Source organism: Mustela erminea, chromosome 4 (genome assembly GCF_009829155.1).
Source record: "Mustela erminea isolate mMusErm1 chromosome 4, mMusErm1.Pri, whole genome shotgun sequence".
Taxonomy (NCBI): Eukaryota; Metazoa; Chordata; class Mammalia; order Carnivora; family Mustelidae; genus Mustela; species Mustela erminea.
Window position 1 is genome coordinate 15248869 of NC_045617.1, and position 25407 is coordinate 15274275.

The 25407-nt window shown below is 47.3% G+C and overlaps 2 protein-coding genes across 5 annotated transcripts; one reads left to right on the forward strand and one right to left on the reverse strand.

Moving 5' to 3' along the window:
• Window positions 1-2790, reverse strand: LOC116589285 (basic salivary proline-rich protein 1-like). The gene is made up of 3 exons (XM_032341318.1): window positions 2626-2790; window positions 1831-2469; window positions 1-36 (listed from the first exon to the last, which is right to left on the reverse strand). Exons 1-3 carry the CDS (start codon window positions 2788-2790, stop codon window positions 1-3), a joined length of 840 nt encoding a protein of 279 aa, XP_032197209.1.
• Window positions 1778-24994, forward strand: ZBTB2 (zinc finger and BTB domain containing 2). 4 transcript variants are annotated; one of them, XM_032338735.1, is made up of 4 exons: window positions 1778-1857; window positions 13490-13581; window positions 16548-16732; window positions 22140-24994. In XM_032338735.1, the coding sequence occupies exons 3-4, from the start codon at window positions 16560-16562 to the stop codon at window positions 23509-23511; spliced, it is 1545 nt and encodes a 514-aa protein (XP_032194626.1). In that variant the 5' UTR covers window positions 1778-1857; window positions 13490-13581; window positions 16548-16559; the 3' UTR covers window positions 23512-24994. The 4 variants fall into 4 exon arrangements, with proteins under 4 accessions (XP_032194626.1, XP_032194627.1, XP_032194624.1 ...); XM_032338736.1 differs by having other exon boundaries at window positions 13490-13565; XM_032338733.1 differs by lacking the exon at window positions 13490-13581 and having other exon boundaries at window positions 1781-1857.
• The last annotated feature ends 413 nt before the right edge of the window (window positions 24995-25407 follow it).

Sequence of the window (25407 nt, forward strand, 5' to 3'; positions counted from 1 at the left end):
TCACTCTCCATGTAAGCAGTCCATCAGACCATAAACCTGAAAGTTCACAGTCAAGGTTTAAAAGAATTAAGAACCCAAAGATCTCTAACTACGTCTACCAACCAGTCAATTTAGTTTCCCAGTAAGATGAAACGGACTTCAACTGCAGAGCCAATCCAAGGAACCTGGCATGCCTGTCTGAAGGCCAACTTTGATGTGTTAGTGAGAGCACATTAGAAATACTTCTATCAGGGCCAAAATTTAGTTTTGCAGGTAGACATTTAACCACTCAAGTCATTTATCTAGCTGATCAAAGAATAAGAAAGTTCAAGGCAGGTATGTATGAAATCTATTACTCACTTTCGGACCACTAAAGTGACAAAGCTGCTTATTTTGTCTTCGAAGAAGGAATCAATAATCAGTAGCCCTGGGTAAAACTAGATAACTAAATCAAACTCACATTTTTAGGAGGGGACACATGTCAAATTAACGATCTTAAGTTATTAATCTTGCCTTAAATATTTTGGGAACTATGTGCCAGAGCTCTGTGCTAAAGTCTGGCCCTGTAAACCAGAATGAGTTCAACATCAAACTAAGGAAATTATAACTAAACTGCATACTTTAAAACCAAAGAGAATCCTGGAACCTGCTACCTCCATTTCCTTAATAATCAAGCCACATTCTTTTTAAGTCTCCAAAATCCTAGATTATGTAAAATACAAAAATCATTAAACCCAGTTCTCAAAAAATTAAGTTGTACTTGCAAAGATATAAAATTCTAGCAAAATGGAAACAACACAAAAATAAACTTTCAAATGTTTATGACTACCAGAGAATCCAAGTCCCCTGCTCGCCATGGAACCTGTTTCTGGACTTCCAAATTTAACAGAATGGCCAACTCTAAATCCAATCTAACAGTCCCTCAGAGAACAAAACTTAACCAGGAAAGTAAATTGTGCTTAAGTAACAAACATGCTTTGCAAACTGATTTTTTCTTGGACCAACGCCTCATAAACTAAACCACAATTACTGAAATAAGCATCAAGTTCAATACTAACAAACGTCTGTCATTACATTCAACTAGTCTGTAAGGAAGGACTTGTACCTCTATACACAGCACAAATTGACATATCTACTTCGGAATGACTTTTCCAATTCCACTGATGACAGAAAGGTATTAGTGACTTCCAAGTTTCTCCCTGGCTCTCAAGTCCACTCATTTCAAGTCTTAAGATGAAAACTTAAAAACACACGGGAAATAAAGGGACAAAGATAATGGCCAAGAGATGTCAAGCAGAAGCTTGCAGACGGATCCGAGCGGTTCTGCATCCCTTCCCGGAGCATCTCCAGGACTGTCCTACCTAAACACTTTATGTAAACATGGGGCTTGTGACTCAAGCCTCCAGCCCCAATAGGTGGAGAGAAGTTTCCTCGCCTCGGCTGCACATGGTTTGCAGAAGTTTGGCTGGAGCAGAGCGGAGCCTGGGTGGGAGCGGCAGTGTAGTTAGTGCTGCAGGCGGCGGCGGCGGCGGCGGCAGAGCAGCAGGAGGCGGAGGCGGGCGGGGGGAGGGGAGGCGGCTGGGGGGGCGGAGGGGGCTCTTGCCGCCACTGCTCTCTCGCCGCCTCTCCCCCCCGGCGGGAGCCGCTCTCAGCCTCTTTGCACTAGTCGCTCCGCTCTCTCGGTCATGTGACCTTAACGTAACCGGACAGGAAAAGCCCCGCCGCCGCCGCCGCCGCCGCGCCGGAGACACCGACCGCGGCGGCAGCAGCAGCAGCAGCAGCAGCGAGAGGCAGAGGCGGCGGCGGCGGGGAGAGCACGGCCAGGGCTGCCCAGCGGTGCCTCCTCCACACCCCCCGCCGCAGCAGCACCGGCGACAGGTAAGCGCGCAACGCCTCCACCTCCCGGGGCCGGTGCCCACGTGCCGCCCCCGACCCGGGCTCCGGGAAGGCGGAGGGGGGGCGGGGGCCACCGGAGCTCGCAAACGGTTCCGGCACCAACGGTGGCAACAAAGAAGACGAATGACCCCCGTCCCGGGGCTCCGGGTGAAGGCAGGCGGAGGGCCCGGACCACACGGGGACCCAGTTCTGGGAAGCGAGGGCAGGGGCGCCCCGCGGGGGCGGTGGCGGCTGCGCCTGGCGCCGGGGCTCTGGCCGCCTGACAAAACCATCCCCCGGAGCCAGGCGGCGGCGAGTCGGCGGCGGCTCCATCCGGGGCTTTGCGGGAGGGGGAGGGGACGGAAGCCGAGAGGGCGGGCGGCGGATCGGAGGGAGGGAGGGAGGAAGGGGAGGGGGGCGATTCGCGTTCCGTTCCCCGTTGCCGGTCCCTCCCTTCTCGCCGCCACCGCGAAGCGCGTCCCGAGCGGCGGCGGCCGGTGAGCGTCCCGCGCTGGAGCCCTGAGAGGCGGGCCCGTCAGGTGCGTAATCCTTCCGACGCCTCGCCGCCGCCTCCTGCTGCTGCCGCTGCTGCTTCTTCGGCGGCAAGGCCGCGAGCTGCGGAAGTGGGTTTGGGGGAGGGGAGCGGAGAGGGAGGGGGAGGGGAGGGATCCGGTCCGACCGGAGCAGGCCCGGCCTCTCTGGCGCTTCTCCCAGCTGCAGCGGCTCCTACAGCTGCTGCCGCTACTGCTGCGGCTCCGCCTCCCCGCTCGCGGGCGGGGGCGCGCACGCGCGCTTCCGGCCTCCTCGGGTCTCGCGCTGTCTTCGGCTCTCGCGCGCGCTCTTCCCCTCGCCCTGTCCGACCACCCCCCCCCCCCGCCCCCGGCGCCGGAGCTGTTGCGCCAGCCGGGGCGTTGCGCACGGCGTAGGCGTCGGCATTGTGTTAAACTCCGCGGGACTTGGGGCGAGCGCGCGCGCGCACGCGGGACTGAGGGAAGCGGAGAGCGTGCGGCGCGGCCGGAGTGCGTCGCCCCTCCCTTCCCCTCCCCTCCCCTCCTCCCAGCCCCTCGGGGATGGGGGCGGGGCCGAGGTGCGCGGCGCCGGGGCCCGCCGGGCCCCCGCCGGTCTGGCCGGCCCCGCCCCCGGCCGGGCCCCCGCCCCCCGGGACGGGGCGGGGCGGGGCGAGGCAGGACTGGGCGGCCGTTGGGCTGCTCGCCTGCGGTCCCGGCAGATGTAGGCATCTCTGGGCGCCGCCCGGGTGGACCGCTGCGGCCCGGGCCGCGGGTGTGGGTACGCTGGGCCGGCAGCCTCCGGCTTCCGCTCCCTTGCCGATGTGAGCCTCGGCTGAGGCCGAGGTTAGCTCGGCGCTGCGCTGTGGTTTCTGGCTGCTTTGCCTTGGGGCGTGGGCCGGCGTCGGTGCTGCGCCCCGAGCCCGCACGGCCCTCCCACCCCGGAGGGCTCGGAGAAAGGGAGGCTGGGGGCTCGGAGGCTGTTTCCCGGGCCCGAGACGTTTTTCCGGTTTAACAGAAGCCCGAAACCAATGATTTTTAAACAGGCTGCAAAGATACAGAGGTGCTTAGGAAGCAAGGACCTTTTCTGGTGGTGAAAGGGGGGGGATAAGAAAGCAAGGGTAGCTGAGCAGGCAAAAAAGTGGGCAGGGTGAAATGCAGATTGTTAATGCTAGGCCATTTACTGCAAGAACTTGCAACTGCTCAACTAATGATGCCTTAGGGAATTAACCCCCTCCCCCCCATTCGCTGCAGTGTTATTTGCTCTCCATCAAATACAATGGGCCCACTTAGTGTTTAAGTGTCAATTCTATTCATTTTAATAGGTTATTGTTTCAGTAAAATAAAGCATAAAAAAGATCAGAATTACGGGCTCATACAGAATTTAGGGGTGCTCAGGGTTCCCTTAAATGGGTTGCCCTGTCCTTTTTAGGACAGACCTCCACGTAGACCCCGAGGGAACCCTGCATTAGCATTTTAGTTGGAGAGGCCTGAACTTGAAAATCAGAACTAAGACATCGTAAATGCCCATTTCTGTGATTTATTAAAAACCGACATTAACTGTTAAAAAACTAGATTTCATTTTGCATTCTAAATAACCTTGGTGTATATCCAGGGTGTTTTCAAAATGTTAAAATGTAATTATTAAGAAAAAGTTCCATATTCCTTTAAGCTGGGCATTTCTCACTTAATAAATTGGTGGTTTATAGAAGTTTATTTTCTAGCCAAAGAATTGACCTCTTATTGATACCATGGTAAGATCCCAAAGCACAATTTATATCAGGGGTAGTAAGTGCCACAAATAGTAGTGAAGGAATCCTTTGAAGGGTGGCAAATAAATCACCCTTGAAGCTTTGTTGTAGTGGATAGTCCAACCACTTGCCAGTTTTAAAGCTTCTCTCAAAGAGGGTGTAAGTAAATGGTGCTCTGCAAACTTCCGTTGAAATACTCCAGCAGCACAGTAAACAGGGGGCACCTTTTAGGCCACAGAATAAAAGCTGCCACGATGACATTCTCTTCTTTATCATAATGATTAATACGAACTTTGCACTGTCCCCAAAGATCTCCTCTTCTGTAATACAAAAATTATATAAAATATAAAATTGTATTCACCTTAATCCTCTAAGATAGATGCTCCTTGTGAACACTGCATGTCCAGTGTACGCGGATACGCGTTCCCAGCTTGAGAAGCCCTGACATGGAGGTAGAAAGTGAAGGAAGCCTTCAAGGCTCGTAAGTGGCATTGCCATAGGAATGGCTTTGGAGCTGGGAGACTTTTCCGCCCTCTCTTCTTACCTGTCTTGGTGCTTGATCCCTAGTCCCACTGACTTTTTCCTGAAGTTAAAGTTGAAACGTTGAGCAAGTGGTGTGGTTCCAGCCTGTCATGGTGAAAGAAGAGCTTGCTGGTCTGCTGGAGACTGCCATAAATTTCAGAATGCACACGGCAGAAATGGGAATTTATCACTTTTCCTACCTCCTTGCAGTTGCAAAGCAGGACTCTAAAAACCCAAAAGGGAATGGAGAATTTTTATTTTCCTGAGGAAAAAAAGAATTGTAAACATTGTAAATTGTAAACAATGTAAATTGTAAACATTCTAAGCATCAGAGAGAACATTTTCTAGGCTTTATTTGTGCCCAAGTATATGAATTACAATTTTGTTACCAAAAATTTTGTCAGTCAATAGTAAATAAGAGTGTTTTACAACGCTAATATGCCATTAAGAGATGGAATCAGTAGCCACAGAATACTTAAAGTTGGCAGTCCAAGACAGTTTAGGACCATTTTTTTCCTATGTTATAAGGCCAAGTTAGAGGCTGTATTTATGCTCAAACCCATAATTCCCAGCTCCCATGAATGAGGTACACATCCTAAGACTTTCTCACTTCAAGAAAGCTCAGTGTGCAAAGAGAGGAATTTATAAAGCATTTTTAGGTATCTAAGTACTTGTAAAACTGCCCTTTTTACTTTGCCAGAGGTTCAGTTCCTTTAAATTGTGCACCTGCCTAAGTTCTGCAGCAAGCAAAGAAGAACCTTCAGAGTCATCTGAGAAAGGTTTCAATGTGTGGTTGTGTTCCACATCATGCCGGTCTTCTTAGATTCTCTGAGCCTCACAGTGCTTCTGAGCAGGGGTTGGGGTTGTCTGAGTGTGGTCTGCACACTCTTCTGAATCTCCAGGACCCCCTCAGGGCTCCATAAAGTCAAAACAATTAAAAAAAAAAGTCAAAACAATTTTATAATAATGGTAAGATGTTGTTGGACTTTTTAGCTGTTGACAAAATGTGTCAACGTTGGAAAGATCCACTGCATAACTCACCGAGCTGATATTTTCCAGTGACCCATGGGGGATGTTCACAAAAACCATGCATGGCTAAAAGATCCGTTCAAAGTGCAAGCTAGAGCAATGAATTTTACTGTAAGAGAGTAGGAAAATTTTCATTCGTTATGTATTTTTAGATCAAACTGCTAACCTTCAAGAAACTACGACTTATCAGGTTTTGGTGTAGTATCAAAGAAAAATATCCACAATTTCCTGGAAAAGCTATTAATATATTTCTTTTGCCAACTACATCTGTGGGTGAGGTTGGATTTTCTTGAGTACTCAACCAAAACAGTTATCACAACAAACTAAATGGAGAAGTAGAGTAAATGCAGAATCCCATTGTCTTCTGTTAAAAAGATTTGTAAAAATAGCAAATTAGATTAGGTTTTTAAATTTTGCTATGTGATCATATGTAGGTTTCCTTAAAGTTGATTATAGCATAATGCCTTTAGAATTCTCACTTTAATATCAACTCCATTAGCCATAAACCTCTGACTTGGTTCTCTTTGACACAAACTGTCCCGGAACTGCCTCCTTCTGACCTTCACTTAGAAATTAAAAACTAATTCCAAAGTTAACGTCAGCAACCTGTAATTGAAAAGACAATCTCTTACAAATCCAGTGGTTTTCAAAGTCAAAATACGTGCTATTGATTAGTTTATGTCCCACCTTTTTCTAATCACAATGGAAGAGGATTGACTAATGTTAGGAACAATGCATCAAATTGTCACCACAACTGATTAAGACATTTCCTAGCTTTGAGATACAGTTTAAAAACATTAAAATTCAAATGGCCAGCCTCATTCAGGTTTACTTTATAGGCCCTAAATATTAATTATTAATAATACTAATTGAAAAAGCAGTTTTTTCATCCTGGTAAGTGGTCTGAGCTACTTGAAAGAATCAATCTTACTTGTGGGTAGTGCTTTTTCTGTTACTGATGTGTCCTGTGCATTACAGTATTCATTTATGCTTCACTTAAATAAAATTAAGGACTTTAAAGGACCCTTTTAGTGCCCTCAAAATGGGTAGTCTAAGTGGTATTTAGTATCTTAGGAGAGCTATTATCTTTAAAAAGTGAGTCATCAATTCCCAAAAGCTGTTTTGGTCTCTTCTTATACTGACAATGTAGGAGGAAATTGGGTTGTCAAAATATACTATGATGATATTGTCCCATTCAGCTGCACCTCCAAAGGATAAGTAACTTGCACGGAAGTATCAGCGCCACCTGGGCTGCCAGCTGGAGGCAAAAGCCCTTGACCTCTAGGCAGTACCGTTTTATCAGTGTGGAAAACAGTGGTGAAGCATTAAATTACACAAGTGGTCATTTATATTTAGCTCTGAAAAGTGCTTTTGACGTGTTTTCAACTTGTATCTCGCAGTCTCTGAATTTGCTTAAGTTAAAAAGAAAAAAAAAAACAACTTTGTACACATATACATGTATAAAGAAAGCATTCAATGAAAACCCACTTTTAAGAATTGCTTCCCCTCAGGGCACCTGGCTGGCTCATTCCAGAGAGCATGTGACTCTTGTTTCTCTGGGTTATGAGTTCCAGCTCCATGTTGGGTGTAGAGATTACTTAAAAATAAAATCTTTAAAAAAGGAGAAGAATTGCCTCCTCCCCTCCCCCAATCTCTATTTTTCCCTCCGTGCCTTTCTGCTCACATTCTGATTTAAGAAAGACAAATTATTTTTTTGAATTTAGTTTGTTTGTTTTTTTTTTTTAAGTTATTTGTACAGTTTTAAATGATCGGGGGCTTTATGTAGGTCTTCATTTTCTTGTCACGATTTCATGGCAGCCTTCTGTGACTGGGAGTACTAGGAACTCCGAGGACTGACCTCCGGAGCCAAGTAGTGCAGAGGAAAAAGCGTGTGAAATTTACACCTGTTAGACCAGAATTCACTTGACTCCTGTTTGCAGTTGTGACCTCTGTGAACTGTCATGTAGTGATTCAAGGTTGGAGTCAGATACACCCAGCTTCTCCAAAGACTCGGACATAAATCTGGCGGGGACTCAGGACTCCAGACCAGTACAGTCACCGTGCACACTGCACACCTCCACTTGGTTGACTCAGAAGTATCCACGGTCCCACCTCCTCCCAACATAACCTCACGGTCTTCCTGACAAAGCTGGTCTTTGCCCGTGTTCTCTCTTCTGGCCGGAGTCCCCATGATCTTTCTAGTTACACAAGCGAGAAATCTAGTAGGAGTTCTCTTGAACACATCGGTTTCCCCCGCCTTCCTCCATCCAATTTACCGCCAGCTCTGTTGAGTTCTGATCTTCCAGCTACGTTTCAAATCCCATCCACATCGCCACCACCTACTTTTGTCACCTCTTCTAGACCACAGAAAGGTCTCCCCTCTCACCACTTCCCGCAGGTCTCACCTGCCTCTTCACTCCTCAGTCCGATTTGGTTTAGCTCTGCAGGGCAGCCATCCGATCACTCACCCTGCGAAAGCCCCTCGGTGGCTCCCATTGCTTTTTAGATACGGACCAAAACCCTTAAGAGGACCTGAGTCTCCAACTTCGCCTCACCTCCTCCGCTGCCGGCTCTTTGACCTTCAGTCAGAGGGACCTTGTCCCAGTTCCTCAGCTGCATCTTACTCCCTCCTGTCTCAGGGCCTTTGCAGATGCCTCCCCTCCGCCTGGAACACTCCCGTCTTTGCCCAGTTGACTCTTCTTACTCTCCAGATACCTGCTTAACTGGCATTTCCTCACAAAAGCCTTCCCTGATCTCCAGCCCCCAAATTAGACCCCAGTTTCATGATAAATTTTAATTTTGTAAATTTGTGTACTTCTTTGAGTCTACCCTCGAACTCTGTACTCTCCATGCCACTGTGAATACTATACCTGGCAGCTCTGAAAGTGCTTGACAGATGTGTGACTGCTCCCCAGATCTGCAGCTTCAGAGCTGGACTACATGTGGGCAAGTCACTTAACTTCCTAAGTCCAGTAGATTTCTGCTGGAAAGAGGGTGGTTGGTCCTTGGCACATAGTAAGGGGTCATTTATTATTAAAGCTGTGGTTATTCATATCATAATTCATACTGAAGAGTGACAAAATGATCCACCGTGGTGTTATTGAGGATTAAATGATGAGTGTAGGGACACCTGGGTGGCTCAGTTGGTTAAGCAGCTGCCTTCGGCTCAGGTCATGATCCCAGCGTCCTGGGATCGAGTCCCACATCGGGCTCCTTGCTCCGCAGGGAGCCTGCTTCTCCCTCTGACTCTACCTTCCACTCTGTCTGCCTGTGCTCGCTCTCGCTCGCTCTCTCTCTGACAAATAAATAAAATCTTTAAAAAAATAAAAATAAAAATAAAAAATAAATGATGAGTGTAAAGAGTTACCGTAAAATAGAAAGCACTGTTCAGAACTTAATTGTTAGCATGAAGAAACACAAAATGACATTTAAAAATCAAAAATAGCTCCCTTTAAATTGCTGTGAACTTTTTAGGTTAATCTAAGATAAATAGAAATCCAGCTCTTATCCCACATCACCCAGCTAGTCGGGGGCCAAGAACTCAACATTCTTCTCTCTGAATCTAGAGTTTCTTAATTTTTTTTTAACAAATACTGAACACCAGACAATATGCTAGTATGTGAAATAAAGTAATAAGTGATATATCAGACCCAGTGATGTGTTTTCGGGAAGCATCAGGCAGACACCGTGTAAACTAGAATGTTCACCGATGTTCCAGAGGCAAGGAGGGGCTCCTAATCTTGAGGGTCAGGGAAATTCTGCAGGGGACAAGTAGGGTTGGGGACAGGGGAGGCAGTAAGTAGTGGGTCCCAATGGAAGTGGCATGTTTGAAGGTCTAGCGTAGAGTTTCTGAGGCCCCGTTCAAACAGGCCCCCAGTCCTGACCGTGGGAGTAGAGATCCCGTGCTGGGCTCAGCCTGGAGAGAACGGGCTCTGAGCAGTAAGTGTTGCAGGTGGCTGGGAGCCCAAGAATGTCCTGGGCTTCAGGACCTTCTGGTTATAAAGAAAGATGCCCTTCTTCAGCTTAGCTCAGCTCATCCGGCATTTCCAAAGTGAGTGAAATAACATCATTTTGTCCCCATTACCATCCATAGACTCAAGATGAAATTGGGCTTTTAGTGATGCTTGCATTTCAGAACAAGTTTTACTTGATCATTTCATGAAGGTCATCAAATGATAATCTTATATCAAGGAAACAATTAGGCACAACTTAATGTCATAAAGTAAAATTTTATGTTGTACTTTTTTTTGCATTAGAACATTTTTCTTCCATATACTGAATAGACTGCCAACAGCCCTTCCTCTAGAAAGGTGTTCAGACCTTGTGTTCTTCCTGCCCATGTACACTTAGAAGTCCCCCATCCTTACTGGGTGTGTGAATATTTTTTTTTTAAGATTTTATTTATTTATTTGACAGAGAGAGATCACAAGTAGGCAGAGAGGCAGGCAGAGAGAGAGGAGGAAGCAGGCTCCCCGCTGAGCAGAGAGCCCGATGCGGGGCTCGATCCCAGGACCCTGAGATCATGACCCGAGCCGAAGGCAGCCGCTTAACCCACTGAGCCACCCAGGCGCCCCTGGGTGTGTGAATATTTTATGTCTTTTCTTGAAAAGTAGAGAATGATACCCTTTTGGACCCCTAGTTTCAAGGTTGGTTGGCTGGTTTTTAGTAGGCCTATAAAATCCAAAAGTCTGGAGACCATTAGTTTCCATTAGCACGAGACCATGTTGTGCAGTTAGGCAGGGGTTGGCCATGGAGGACTGGTAAGCTGTGCTGAAAACTTTGGGTTTCACACTAAAGGAAGTAGGGAATCACAGGAGGATTTTAAGCGGGATAGTAACATCAGATTTGCCCTTTGGAAAGAGCCTTCTGGCTATTCCGTGTGGATGGATTCAAGAGCTAGAGCCGGAAGCTGGAGAGATGTGTATGTAGGGAGACAGAGCTCGGCGGTGGGATAAGAAGCTGAAGTTGGTGGGCCGTGAGTGACCGACTGTAGAATGAGGGAAGTGGGGCCAAGAAAGGGGGAACTGAGACTCCTGGCTTGCACGAGAGATGGATGGCGGTGCCGTGCACTCTGCAGGGGTACGGAAAGAAGGGGTTTGCGGCTTTTAGTGTCCTTTGGAGGGAATGGGGGTGAGGGGAAAGGGGATTTGAATTGTTTTTCCTATTCTGAATTGAGGAGTCATTTGGAATGGCCCAGTGGGAGTGGACTGGATCCCCATAGAGAGTCCACAGAAGGAGAATTAGGCTGTGGTCAAGGCAAAGAAGCATCAGCAAAAGAGGAATCCTTGGTGGAGATTAAAATAGAACAGCCAGAGGTGAGAGAAAACCAGAGCACAGCAGCCTCGGAGCCCGAGACAGTATTTATGGAGCAGGAGGAAGGGTATAAATGCCGCAGAGAGGTCGAGTAGGCTCAGTCTGGGGGGCTGGGGAGCAGGGGTCCTCGATGACCTTTGCTGAGCTGTCTCGGTGCACAGGGCAGGAGCGGTGCATGTGTGAGCCGTGGACGGGAGGTGGGAAGCAAGGAGCGGACTTCCATTTCCACAAGCGGGGGTGGCCTCAAGCAGAGCCCCCCATGAAGATGCTGCAGCCTCAGCCTGCGCAGCACAGGCTGAGTGGAAACAGCTCTGAAGGGGCCGTGATGACAAAAGGAGGTTTAGGACAAGGGAGTGCTGTCGACTGGGCAGGGGCAGGCGGCGATGCCCGAGCTGCCCTTCTCATGGAACCCAGGCTGGGGACCCCTCCACCCCATTTTCTCAGACTCACATGTGCCAGACTTGAGGGGGGGTCTGAGTTGGTTCTGATTTTTCTTCCTCAGAAAGCTTTTCTGGGTGTCCAAAGTGAGATTTTAAAAAAAAATTTATCTATGCAAAGTTTTGTCTTCCCTATATACATTTTGAACAGAAGACTCGTGCTTTCCATGATTCCTCCTCTCGTTTGGCTTTTTTCACATCCTTGAGACTCCTCTACATGTGTTCTTCCCTCTCTGTGTGAAAGACCTGTTCAGTATGTTTCCTGTTCTGGGTCAAATGGGAAATCTCTAAATTGAGATTCTAATTTTTTTTTTTTAAGATTTTATTTATTTATTTGACACAGAGAGAGAGATCGCAAATAGGCAAAGAGGCAGAGAGAGGGGGAACGGGCTCCCTGCTGAGCAGAGAGCCCATGCAGGGCTCGATTCCAAGACCCTGAGAAGATGATCTGATCCGAAGGCAGAGGCTTAACCCACTGAGCCACCCAGGTGCCCCTTGAGATTCTAAAATAACTGATAGACCCCCTTTAAAAAAGAGACATATCACGGTTTGGTTTTTTTGTTTGTTTGTTTGTTTGTTTTTTTCATTCTTTTTCCATTGTTTCCATTCTTACGGGCTGAAAAAAAAGACTCACCTTGGGCTGTTTGTGGAATGAGAAGGAGCTCTACCTCTTGCTGTATCGAGATTTTCACTGTAAGAACAAAAACTTCAAAATCCTATAAAATGTAGATAAGTTTGATGACATTACAACGTAAAACTGTATGTCACAAATCTCTAAAACAAAATCAAAAGAAAGTACAAGAAATGTTGGCGACTTACATGTTTAAAGGGCTCATTTTTATTATATACCAAGGGTTTTACAGATCAATAAGAAAAAGACAACCTGATAGAAAACTGAGCAGAGCTCATGAAGAGATACAAGAGGAAATGTAAATGATCGATAAACATAAAAATATACTTCCTCTCATCACTAAATCCACAGAAGGTAAGAAAATGAGAATGGATTTGGCAATGATTCTTTAAGAAGGGGTACTACCACCCCCCACCCACCCCCCCATCCCCGTGCTGGCAGAGTGTGGAGAAACTGGGGGGGTGGGCGAAGGATGGCTGGACAGCTCCCAACTGTGCGTCTGTGATAGTCGAATGTCTTATCACAAATATGTATGCTCAAAAGCAGCAATAAAAATAATGTTTCCGATTGATCTTTAAACACACTCCTGCATAGCGCGTACCAACAAACCAGACAACCCTGCTTAAATCTCTCTTCTAACGCCTACCGTGTCTATCCTGGGGGCGGGCGGGGGGGAGGGGCGCAGACCAGCTGACCTCTCAGCCTGTTTCCTCCTTTATAAAATCTGCATAGCAATACCACAGATAAGTTCGTGCGCAATTAAAAAAGACCGTATGGAAACGAATGGTCAGTGGTAAACACTCCCTCAGTAAGAACCATTCTTGTCATTATCATCAGGGAATGAACAGTCATGGGTTCTCATACTCAAAGCTGCTGTCAGGGAAGGGAGAGCCAGAGCCGCCCAGGCATAAGGGGAACGGGCTCAGAGACAAAGCGCAGGAAAAGCAGCAGCTCAACGCATGGTGCTCTCAGGGGGTGATACGCTTCTTTGTAGAAAAAGGCTGGTTGGTAAGATGGAAAAAGGAAGTATGCTGGCACTTTCCAGCCATCAGGCTTCTAATGGTCTATCATGGGGGCGGTCAGGTTAGAGTGATGTTTTTGTGTAATCCCTGTTACCCTGCACGCAGGCACCGACTCGTGTTTTCATCCTGAACCTCGCACCTTGATTCTGTCTCCCCTTCCTCCTCTGAGTGCTCTTACTTCTCCGATCTGCACCGAAAATCCTGGGGGAACGAGGGTCCTGATCCATCCCAAGGACGTGGACATATAAATGAGCCTGCGGTCCGGGTCTCTGTACCCAGACTGCTGCGAGCTTGGGGGACCCGCCTGCCTTTCCTACTTGGAGACAGCTCTTGATAGAAAACGTGACACTGGACATCCTTGATCCTTGCTCCGTGACCTGATAGGTCTCTCAAAGTATTATTCCATTTCCTTCTTTTCTTTTAGGTCACACTTGTTAATTCTGAATCTGCCAGATCATGCCTAGCACAGGAAGGAGAGTGGGGAGTTCAGTACCAGAGGAGTAAGAACTGCCACGGGTCTGGTTTGTTTTGTTCTGTTTTGTCTCTAAAGCTTACTGATAATGCATCCTTCACAGTAGCTTTCCCAGTTCTGCACTTAGGTGTCATCGTTTACTACCCCTTTCTTTTTAAATCTGGCTAATTAGTTAATGTGTGGTGGGATTGTCTTTTTTTCCTTTTACTTTTTATTTTGAGATAACTACAGACACACATGTAATTGCAAGAAGTGAGAGAGATCGCATAAGCCCTTTGCCGAGTTTCCTCTGATGGAACCTTCTCGCTAAACTGTAGTCCACATCACAACCAGGGTGCTGACGCTGATACAGTTGAGCTGCAGAACATTCCTGTCCGAAGGATCCCTCGTGTTGCCCTTCTGTAGCCAAACCCATTTCCCTCCTGCTCCCCTCGCCTCCCGTCACTAATCTGTTCTCTGCTCCTCTGATTTTCGAGAATGTTACAGCCGTGGAATCATAGAGCGTGTGACCTTTAGGGATTGGCTTTTTTCACTCCGCAGAAGCACCCGCCTTGCTCTGTACACGTAGCAGTAGTTCATGTGTCCTTAACTGGCTGCGTGGTTTCCTGGGGCGTGGGCATACCACCCACTGTTCACCCACCGAAGGACATCTGGGCTGTTTGTAGTTTTGGGCTATTAGGAGTAAAGCTGCTGTGGATGTCCACGCATAGGTTTCAGTGCGAACGTAGGTTTCTGTTCTCTCAGATGTGTCCACGAGCCCTGTTGCTGAGTGGGATGGTACTTGCATACTGAGTTTTTAAGAAATCGCTTTTCCAGAGTGGCTGAGCCCTTCACCTTCTCCCCGCCGAGTTCGAGCGGTCCAGCTTGGTCCTTGCGAGCATCTGGTGTTACCGTTATTTTCTACTTAGGCCATTTTGATGGATATATAATGAAACCTCACCGTGGTCTTAATTTGCTTTTCCCCAGTCACCAATGAGGCTGAAGCTCTTTTCAAGTCTTTGTTCACCATCTGTATAGCCTCTGTGGTGAAATGTATCTTCTAGTCCTGTGGTGAAATGTATCTTCTAGTCCATTGCCTGTTGTCTAGTTATATTTTTTTTCCCTTTTTGGGCCATCCGCATCAGTTGTGCATATTTATGTGGCTCTACTGCTGGGTTCTCAGTCTGTTTCCTAGTCTGTATGTTTATCCCTTCGACAGGACCTTGCTGTCTTGAATGCTATACCTGTTCAACGCATCTTGAAATTAGACTGATTCGTCCCACTTTAATATTCTTTTTAGAAATTATTTTAGTGGGGCACCTGGGTGGCTCAGTGGGTGAAGCCTCTGCCTTCGGCTCAGGTCATGATCCCAGGGTCCTGGGATGGAGCCCCACATCGGGCTCTCTGCTCAGCGTGGGGCCTGCTTCCTCCTCTCTCTCTCTCTGTCTGCCTCTCTGCCTCCTTGTGATCTCTCTCTCTCGGTCAAATAAATAAAATCTTTAAAAAACTTATTTTAGCTCTTCTGGTTCCTTTGGCTTTCCATGATACATTTCAGAATATTCTCATCTATGTCTACAAAAACAAAAACAAAAACAAAAAGCCCTTGCAAGAATTTTGATAAGAATTTTGCCAAACCGATATGCTGACTTGGGAAAAACTTGTTTGTGCTATGTTGGATTTTCCTAACCATAAATACAGTGTATCTTTCCATTTCTTTAAATATTCTTTGATTTTTTTTCTTCAGTGTTTCAGACTCTTCAACATACATGTCCTATACATGTTTGGTTAGATCGACAACCTATGTATTTCAACATTTTAAGTGATTGTAATGGTGTTATATTTCTAATTTCAGTGTCCACAGGCTCAAACTTAGTATACAGAATTATAGTTAACTTTCACATGTTTATCTTGTAGCCTCCCCGTGGTGTTGCCAGACTCGCTTGTTAGTTCCAGGAGGTTTTTTTTGTTTTGTTTTGTTTTGTTTTTGTAGATTCCTTGGGATTTTCTAGGTAACAACCATGTCATCTGGCAAGAGGGACAGCTTTGGTTCTCTCTTTCCTCTCTGTATGACTTTTATTTCCTTTCTTGCTTTATTGCACAAACTCAAACTTCCAGTACTATGTTCGGTAACGAGAGTGGGCATCCTTGCCTTGTTCGCAATCTTAGAAGGCATTCGCTCTTGGTAACACTGAGTCTACTGTTAAATATAACGCTGATCTGTGTGTAGCGGGCTGTTAGAAATGCTCTTGGCGGGAAAGGAGCAGCCTACGGATGTGCCGAGCTACCTCCTTTAGAGGCAGCTCTGCTCCTCTACAGCTGATTCAGACCCAGTGCTTTGCTAGGGTGAAGTGGTCATGAAGACCGTAGAACTTGGAGTCAGAACAATGGGATTTAAATGTTGGTTCCCCTGCCTTCTAGCTTGATGGCCTGGGCAAACTTATTTACACCTCTCAAAGCCCAATTCCTCATCCACAAAAAAGGGAAGAGGATGCCATCCCACGCCCCCCTCCATGAGCACAGGTGTCCAGGGCACTAACCGGCCCCAGGGCAGGAGCTGGAAAATGCCCCAGTTTGGTGAGATCTTCACCCTACTCTGCTGTGTCCCCCCGTCCCCCCGCACCCCGCCCAGCACCTTAATTTACTGATCTCTATGGAAGATTTGACAAGTTCTAGTAGACAGGTCATTTAGAATTTGCATTTGGAGTCGTAAACTAAAAGACTAACTGATCTGGGGACATTTGCTGTCTGGAGCGCAGACAGCCGAGTTCATTTCCCGGCTCGGCTCCCCCACGCACGTCTGTGTAAACTTGGGCAGACCACGTAATCTCCCACCTCGCTGTAAATGCCATCATCTGTGAAATGGGAGTGAAGACAGCTGACTCGCAGGGCGGCCATGGAGGTGAAATGAGCGAGCTGGTGTCAAGTTGTTAGCATGACTTTTTAGCTATGGTCATTACTATTGGTGACTATAACGGACACATACTTACTTGTGAATCACCTTTCTTAAAAAAAAAAATTGTTTGCTTTGCAGATTTTTAAAAAAATGGATTTGGCCAACCATGGACTTATTCTTCTGCAACAGTTAAACGCTCAGCGAGAGTTTGGTTTCCTGTGTGACTGCACGGTTGCCATCGGCGATGTGTACTTCAAGGCACACAAATCAGTTCTTGCTTCATTCTCCAATTACTTTAAGATGTTGTTTGTCCATCAGACCAGGTAACTAACGTGGTTGATAATAATCTAATGACTGTAGACGCTGAACTTCATGGCCCTCTTCCCCTCTGCACCTGCTCTTAGCCCATCCAGACCATGGGGCTCACCTCCTCTCCCTGGAATCCTAGGCCCCTGGGCACCCAGTTTTCCCTCATGACCTCACTTGCCCCCTTGCCCATCTTGGTTACTCACACTTCCATGGACCTTGGAGCCCCCCGGCAGCCCCTCCACGCCCAGTACCCTGGGTAGCTGAGCCTGACCCCCAGGATGGGCAGTGGCAGCCTGATTCCCTCGCTCCCACTCCTCCAGCCCCGCCCCGGCAGCGCCCACTCCTTTCCCTATTTTTATCCTTATCTGCCAGTCTAATGAGAAGCTTCAGGGCATGAATTCCCCAGTTCCCTTCTTTTCTCTCTTAACACATCTCAGTCTCAGCATCTTTGTTTGATCTTTCCTTCCCATCTCTCCCATCTTGGAGAAAAGGACCCTCTAAGGAAAAGTGGGCTTCCTCCAACTCTCAGGCTACAGATCCGACCTCTTACTCTCTGTTCTATCCTTTTCTCTGTGCACTGCCCCCGTATCTGAGCCGCTGCAGGATCAACATCCCGGGTACCTTGACTGTGCTGTGGGGCACCTTCTCCTTTATCTCACGGTGAAGGTGTTCAGAGGGTGGGCCACAGCCTTGCTGGTGCTCCCCCCCTACCCCCTTGACCTCTCCTCTCTGGGGACACTGTGGTCTGTGCTCCATCTCCACCGAAATCATTTCTCTAAGGTCACCTCTTCATCAAAACCGCGGCTCTTCTCAGCCTCTGGCGTCCTTGTCTTTGGCCGCACTGCATCAGCCGCACTTTGATGCACTTTGATAATGCAGAACGTTCCCTGTTTTCCTGCCCTCTGGGCAGGAGCCTTCTGAGAGTCCTGCTGAGTTTTAGTCTGGAGCTCTCCATGCTTCTTTCCCTGTACACTCTCCTGAGGAGCTTGTTTCTTCTGGATTTGGCCTCCAGTGGAAGCCACAAGTTTACAACTCTGGCCTTGACCTTTCTCTGCGTCCAGAACTCTGCTTCCCAAGGCTGCGAGGCTGCTGCTCAAGGGGTCGAATGGAGTATCAGCGTGTCTGAAGCTGAGTTAGACCTTCCCAGGTCCTTCCCTATTTATCTCCAAGTAAACCGCACTTAAAATCGCTCTAAAACGCCATTTTCTTGGTCCTGCCCCCAGTCACATTTCCCTCTCAGTCCCTTTTGCATTAGCCCTTTCCTTCCCCTTCCTACCTCCTCCCATTTCTAATCACTCCTGTCAGACGAATATTCCTGAAGAGCGAGCGAGCGCGTGACTGTAGGACACCTTTGATCAGAAACCTAGTCCAGAGTGTCCTGCTTGGATCAGAAACCTCGAGGCCGTCCGTCACACATCAAAACAGCACACGGATTCCTGCTTCTCTTTCAAGGCCCGAAGGCTGCAGCCTGCTTGGGCACCCTGCTTGGCCATCATGCCCAGTCCCCGAGCCCAGCTCCCCCTCACCTCTTCTGCGACCCCTCCCCACAGTGATCCAAAGCCGCCTCTTCCTCTCTCACATTTCACAGCACTTTCTGCCCCTTTCCAAGATCAGCACATTTTCCTTGTATTGTTCTCGATGGACTTCTCTCTCCCCCCACCCCCTTCATTTGTAAGTTTCCTGAGGGCAGAGACCGGGTTTGACCAAGCTTTGTGGATGCCCAGTGTATAGTTTGGGTATTCGTACATAATGGCCACCAGTTAAGTGTCTGGAGGAGCAGAATGGGTGAAGAAGAGGGGTGATGGGGAGCAGAGGTTGCTTTGTCCTGCAACACTAAGAACGTTCCCTTTTACCTCATCGTCAGAGACTTGCTTAGAAGTTTCAACACAATGAGTTAACTTGTCTTGAGGGGGAAAGATTTTCATTTTGAGGAGTAAAAAAATACAGTTTAATGAGTTTTAAGATCTTCTATTTATTTATTTGACAGAGATCACAAGTAGGCACAGAGGCAGGCAGAGAGAGGACAGACGGAAGCAGGCTCCCTGCTGAGCAGAGAGCCCGATGTTGTGGGGCTGAATCCCAAGATCCTGCGATCATGACCTGAGCCAAAGGCAGAGGCTTAACCCACTGAGCCACCCAGGCGCCCCAGTTTAATGAATTTTAAATAGATTCAAGAAACTTAAGTGGAGAGCAGTTTAAATGCCTTTGTAAAAAAGGAAATGTGGTACCTGTGTAGACCGGAGTCCCCAATGTTCTTTTCTCTTTGAGACCAAGCAAACAGAGGGCAAAGGCCAGAGGCAGCCTTTCAAACCAGGGCCTTCTTTGTCAGGTGCTGTGAGCTGCCCCCTGATTACCCAGAAGGTGGACTGAGAATACAGGTTTTTCACACTTGGTTTAAGAGTGTTCTGTTGTCTGTAACCACTAGATGTCTCTGTCTGGTGTGCAGCCCTGGAAGTGACTGGGTTGTGAATCTCACAGGACTGCAAACACCGAGTTCCCCAGACTGCAGAGAGGCAGGTCTGACTAAGCACAACCTCCTGAGCGAGGTAGAACATTATGTAAAATTAATTATTTCTAAGGTTCTTTAAGCCCCTTTTTTCCTTTGAGATTCCAGTGAAGGAGAGATTAAAAATGCAAATTCCTGTGGAAGTTTGCACAAAGGGCTTGTGGCTGTGCTAAAACCTTATTTTTCCTGTAAAAGTGTCTCAAGCAGACACCTACAGACCAAACCATGTAGGTGTAATTATCTTGTGGGGAGCTGTGTCCTTCCAGAAGGACTTGGAAATGACCAAAGTCTGGCCCATAGCAAGCAGAGGGGTCTAGCTGGGAGGGGAAGCAGTCAAGGATGGAAATTGCTGGAATGTGACCTAAGGAACTTTTTTAAATAATTTTTTTTTTCAAGTGTTTCTATATGTATATGTGTGCATGTGTTCTTCTGCTTTAAGGAAAAAAAAATAAAGTCGAGAAATCAAGATCATTGGTTTCTGGGAACCTCCCAGGGCCCTAGGCACTGGCGTTGAATCCCAGAGGCCTCCCTCTCCGTGGTGGTTTCTCTCCAGCCCCGGGGGTCCCTTCGGATTCCTTCTGCCTCCAGCCTGGCAGGGTCTCCCAGCCCAGTTTATTCTTTGCCTTCAGAGATTGCACACAGTTCTTTAAAGCCTGAGCTCTGCTCAGTAACCACCCATCACTGACAGTAGACAGAGGACAACCTATATAGTAACAATAAGGGAGAACCATAAAACTGACAACAAAACTTGTATAGAAAGGGACCCCACTTGGTACTTACCGATCACAGATGCTAAAAAACATATCCCTCCTTGGGACTTAGACCCTTCTCTTCTCTTTCTGGGAGGCAGAGGGGAGCTTGCTTTCTCTTTTGCCTGGAGGAACATACCCTTCCAGCAGAACAAAGGTGCCCTGTGAACTCCTGGGAGTACTTTGCATCTCCGAAGGCCTGTGGTTTCCCAGTTCTCTGTTTTGGAGGTGGCTGTTTACCTGATTAAAGTATTCTTCCCCACACATGATCCCTGAAGCTTTGTTTTGAATATTGAACTTCCCTAGAGCCCCTGAAATGTATTCTAGTGTACACACAGTATTGTCGGCACTCACCCTGTGCTCGAAAGGAAGACCACCTATAAAAAGACTCCAAAGGAAAATGAGTGATCTATCTTTTTAAAAAAAGAGTCACAGAAACTCTCTTCTTTCTGCCATCAAAGTGCTGCTAGTTTCTATGCATAATCTTTATTCTTTGACTTCCATACTTTGTAGGCAGACACTTTTCACATGATTACTTGTATGCAGTCATCTTGAAATATACACGTATTGATGGCAAGACAGGAATTCCTCAAATCTGGTCTGTCACAAATTGCTATTAAATCACTCTTTTAAAAAATAGAATAAAATGTTAAATTTGGAAGAGCAGGTATACTGTGACTTTTTTTAGCATGTTGAAAAACATATATTGATAAGATAAACAGCTAAAGGAGACAAAAAGAGTTACAAGAGTAAGAAGTGGTATAATCAAAAATGATTATACATTGTAAGAACCTGATTAAATAACTCCTCCATTTTTAAAAAATGATTATACATTCTAAAGGCATTCAAAGAAGCTGTCCTTGAAATTGAAAATGCATCGTCTCTAGAATATATTCACTCAGTGGACATACAGCACACACCTCATCCTTTATAGATACAATCGTTGCTTTTAATGCATTATAATTGCTGTCATTAGTGATGGTTTAAGGAGAGTTTTTTGGGACTTCGATTAAAGCTGCTTGATCAGAATGATGTTTCTTGAATGAGGCAAACACTAGCTGCTTTAGGGACCTCAGATAAATCACTTAACTTTTTGGGCTCTCAGTTTCCAGATCTGTCAGATAGGAACAGTCCCCTCTGCCTGAACCACTACACAGGATTATTTTCATGCTCTAAACAATTTTGGTGTCATGGGTTTGGATTGAGACCAATATTTACATCCCTCTTCGAACTCTGATATTGAGCAAGGCATGAATCTCTTTGAGCCTCAATCCCTTAGCTGGAAAATGAGAATGAATAGAGTTTAATGAGATAATGCCCGTAAAGGGGGGGGGGGGTAGTAGTTCTGGTGGTGGTGGTATTTACATTTGGTAAGTAAGGGAGTTGTCCTGGAACCGCTTTTTACTGCAGTCTAGCAATACTGGGAAGGTGATCTGACCCCATTAGAGCTAGAATGTTCCCACATACCTTCCTGGGGCGGGGGGTGCAGATCAGAGAGTTTAGAGCACCAACAGAATTAGGTTTTATTTTTCTCTCACTTTTGTCGTGTGGCTCCTAGCACTTGTTCATATTAACCCAGCTCCCCCGTGTCATTTACAAATGAAGAAACTTTCTCACCAGGTAGATTGTTTGATTTGCCTTAAAAGATCTCCTGCTGAGCTCTGGATGGCATTGGATCAATAGAAAATCATAGACTTTTAGCCAAAGCTCTGCCAGGTCAACGGCTCTTAACCATGTCCAGGTCACAGGCCACTTTCAGATGGAGAAGCAATAGATCCTCCGCACAAAACACAAAAGTTTTTTTATATAGAACTCTCAGAGTTCTGTCTAAAAATACAATGTGATAGAAGTTCATGTAGACTCTGAGGAGAAAAAACTGCTTCAAGAATCTAGGAGTTAAGATACCATATTTGCTTAACGTGAACTTTTTCCTTCTCATCCTTGCAAATACATTTATTGTCTCTGTCTGTTCTTAACACCATGAAATTACATGGGTTCCAGTTATCTCCCCTGAGTATTCCTGTTCATGAAACACTAACCCTAAGAAAGGGGAAATGCTCTGGTTTCGTTTGCCTTTAAAAGTTGCCCCCTTTTTTCTCCAGAGATCATGTGCTCCCTGGAGACCTGGGCTGTCACTTACTTACAGACTGTCCCTGTCTCTTGCAGTGAGTGTGTCCGTTTGAAACCGACCGACATCCAGCCGGATATCTTCAGCTATCTCTTACATCTGATGTACACCGGCAAGATGGCACCCCAGCTCATCGATCCCGTTCGACTGGAACAGGGGATCAAGTTTCTGCACGCCTACCCGCTGATCCAGGAAGCCAGCCTGGCCAGCCAGGGCGCCTTTTCTCACCCCGACCAAGTTTTCCCGCTCGCTTCTTCCCTGTACGGTATTCAGATCGCAGACCACCAGTTGCGACAAGCCACCAAGATCGCCTCTGCCCCCGAGAAGCTGGGGCGGGAAGCGCGGCCGCAGCCGTCCCGGGTGAGCCAGGAGCAGGCGCCGGAGGCCGCCCAGCTGTCCCAGCTGCCTTCCAACCTGGCCCCGGTGACTCGGACGCACCTGACTCCCTCGGACCCGCTGCAGACCTCGCTGTCCCCGGAACTCGTTTCCACGCCCGTGCCTCCCCCGCCCCCCGGGGAGGAGACCAACCTGGAGGCCTCGTCCTCGGACGAACAGCCGGCGGCCCTCACCATCGCCCACGTGAAGCCGAGCATCATGAAGAGGAACGGGAGCTTCCCCAAGTACTACGCCTGCCACCTGTGCGGCCGGCGCTTCACGCTGCGCAGCAGCCTGCGGGAGCACCTCCAGATCCACACGGGCGTGCCGTTCACGTCCGGCCAGCCCGGCGACAGCCGGGGGCCCCTGTCTCTCTGCAGCAACGCCCCGGACCTGGGGAAGGACGCCATGGAGGTGCCCGAGGCCGGGATGATCAGCGACAGCGAGCTGCAGCACATCTCCGACTCGCCCATCATCGACGGGCAGCCGCACTCGGAGACGCCGCCGCCCTCCGACATCGCGGACATCGACAACCTGGAGCAGGCGGACCAGGAGCGCGAGGTGAAGCGGCGCAAGTACGAGTGCACCATCTGCGGCCGCAAGTTCATCCAGAAGAGCCACTGGAGGGAGCACATGTACATACACACCGGCAAGCCCTTCAAGTGCAGCACCTGCGACAAGAGCTTCTGCAGGGCCAACCAGGCGGCGCGGCACGTGTGCCTCAACCAGAGCATGGACACCTACACCATGGTGGACAAGCAGACTCTGGAGCTCTGCACGTTCGAGGAGGGCAGTCAGATGGACAACATGCTGGTGCAGACCAACAAACCCTACAAGTGCAACTTGTGCGACAAAACCTTCTCGACTCCCAATGAGGTGGTGAAACACTCGTGCCAGAACCAGAACTCGGACGTTTTCGCCCTGGACGAGGGGCGGTCCATTCTCCTGGGCAGCGCGGACTCGGAAGTCACGGAACCCGACCACCCAGTGTTAGCCTCCATCAAAAAGGAGCAGGAAACAGTGTTGTTAGACTGAATGTGACTTACCTTTTTTTTAAAAAAAAAAAAAAAAAACTGTCATTTTTACAGAGACGGCTCCTCTCCCGCCCCCCTTGCCCCCACCCCCCACCCCACCTCCCAGTTCAGAACTGTAGTTCTCCGTGGCATGATACCAACAGGTCCCCGGTCCTTCCGTCCTCCCCACCGCCTCCCTGTCCCCAGCCCTTCCTCCGCAGAGGCTTTGTGCATTATAAACCTGGAACATATTTACTTCGAGTCAGGGGATATTGGAGAGATAATGGGCAGTAGTACTTATAAACTCAAAATAGATTTTGAGACGTTTTAGATTATTTAAAAGCAGACTTGCAACTAATGAAGGGTATACAACAAAACAAAACAACTAGAATGCAATTTGGTAAACTCAAATTATGACTTTCCCTGGGTAATAAGTCTTCCTTCTCGGAAAACAGCAGAAAATACAGCATGCTTCTTAGAGATTCCGCTGGGCTCTGTACTATGCAAAAATCTAGAAGGTGTGGGGAAACTTTAAACCCAAGTAAATGTTCTTAGTATTTATCCTCCAGGTGTCTTATTTCAGAATGCGTCCTTTGAGATTATGTCCAGTCAAGAAAAATCATTCGTTAGGAAATCTACTTGAACAAAAACACAAAAGAGAAAAAGTAATAATGTGATGGCAATCTTAATTTTTGGATAAAACATGACAAAGCTGTGAGTTTGTGTGTTTGTAAGAGAAAATGTGTGGATATTTGTGATAAACAGGTGTATTAACGCACATGCCTTATCCAATTGCTGGCTTCTTTCAAAGTTGAACGAGAAAAAAATTCTCTGTTTTAGTTTCTGATAAATCTGTTGGTTGTTTTAAAAATCAGACTTGCGAGTACTGTTATTCTGTAGATTGTCTTTCTGAATAGAAAACGACATGCCATTCCAGCAGCTGCCGGTGGTAAATTTGTTTTGGCGCCGACCAGCTGCTTTAAATCAGTGTATGTATGCAGGAAAGTGCATCTCAGAGGCAAGGCTGTGGGCAAAGCATGTAGTAACTTTAATGACTTTAAACGTTAATGCTAATACTTTACTGGCAACATTCATTGAAGCATCAAAAATGGCAAAGAAAAATCACGACAAAAAACCTAATTGCTGTTTGGGGGAAAAAAACTCGATTTTGTTGTTTCATCTCCACATTTTTTTTTCCTGTCCTTTAAATACCTGAAATTTCCTCCACTGGCCTGAAAGCAGTAAAATGTGTCCATTAATCTTTCCTTGGGCCAATAACAGAATGGGTCTGACAGGACAGAACAGGAGCCAGAAATAAGGACCGAAGGGAAAAGGGAAGAACAGTTCAGAGCTGTGCCGTACGTATATGTTTAAAACTGAATATCCCGTCATCCTGTTTCATGTATAGTTGAGTTCTCAGATTTGTAAGTTTTTATACATACTTTCATTGAATAAACATTTAATTAAATGGGTATTTTATTCTATCTGTGTTATTACTTTGTCTACCTAAAGAGATGCAGGGAGGGGGGCGTGGCCCGAGGAGGCATCTCCTTGTGGCACCTCCTTTCTGTCTGCAGAACTTCGGGCAGGCCCCATCACTTGAGTGGCATTTTCTACATCTATAAAATGAAGACAGTGGGGGCGCCTGGGTGGCTCAGTGAGTTAAAGCTTCTGCCTTCGGCTCAGGTCATGATACCAGGGTCCTGGGATCGAGCCCCGCATCGGGTTCTCTGCTCAGCAGGAAGCCTGCTTCCCTTCCTCTCTCTCTTTCTGCCTGCCTCCCTGCCTACTTGTGATCTCTGTCAAATAAATAAGTAAAATCTTACCAAAAAAAAAAAAAAATGAAGACAGTGATAACTGCTGGATCATCAGATTGTGGGAAACAAATGAGTAAACAGTATGAAGGTGCCATGGTCAG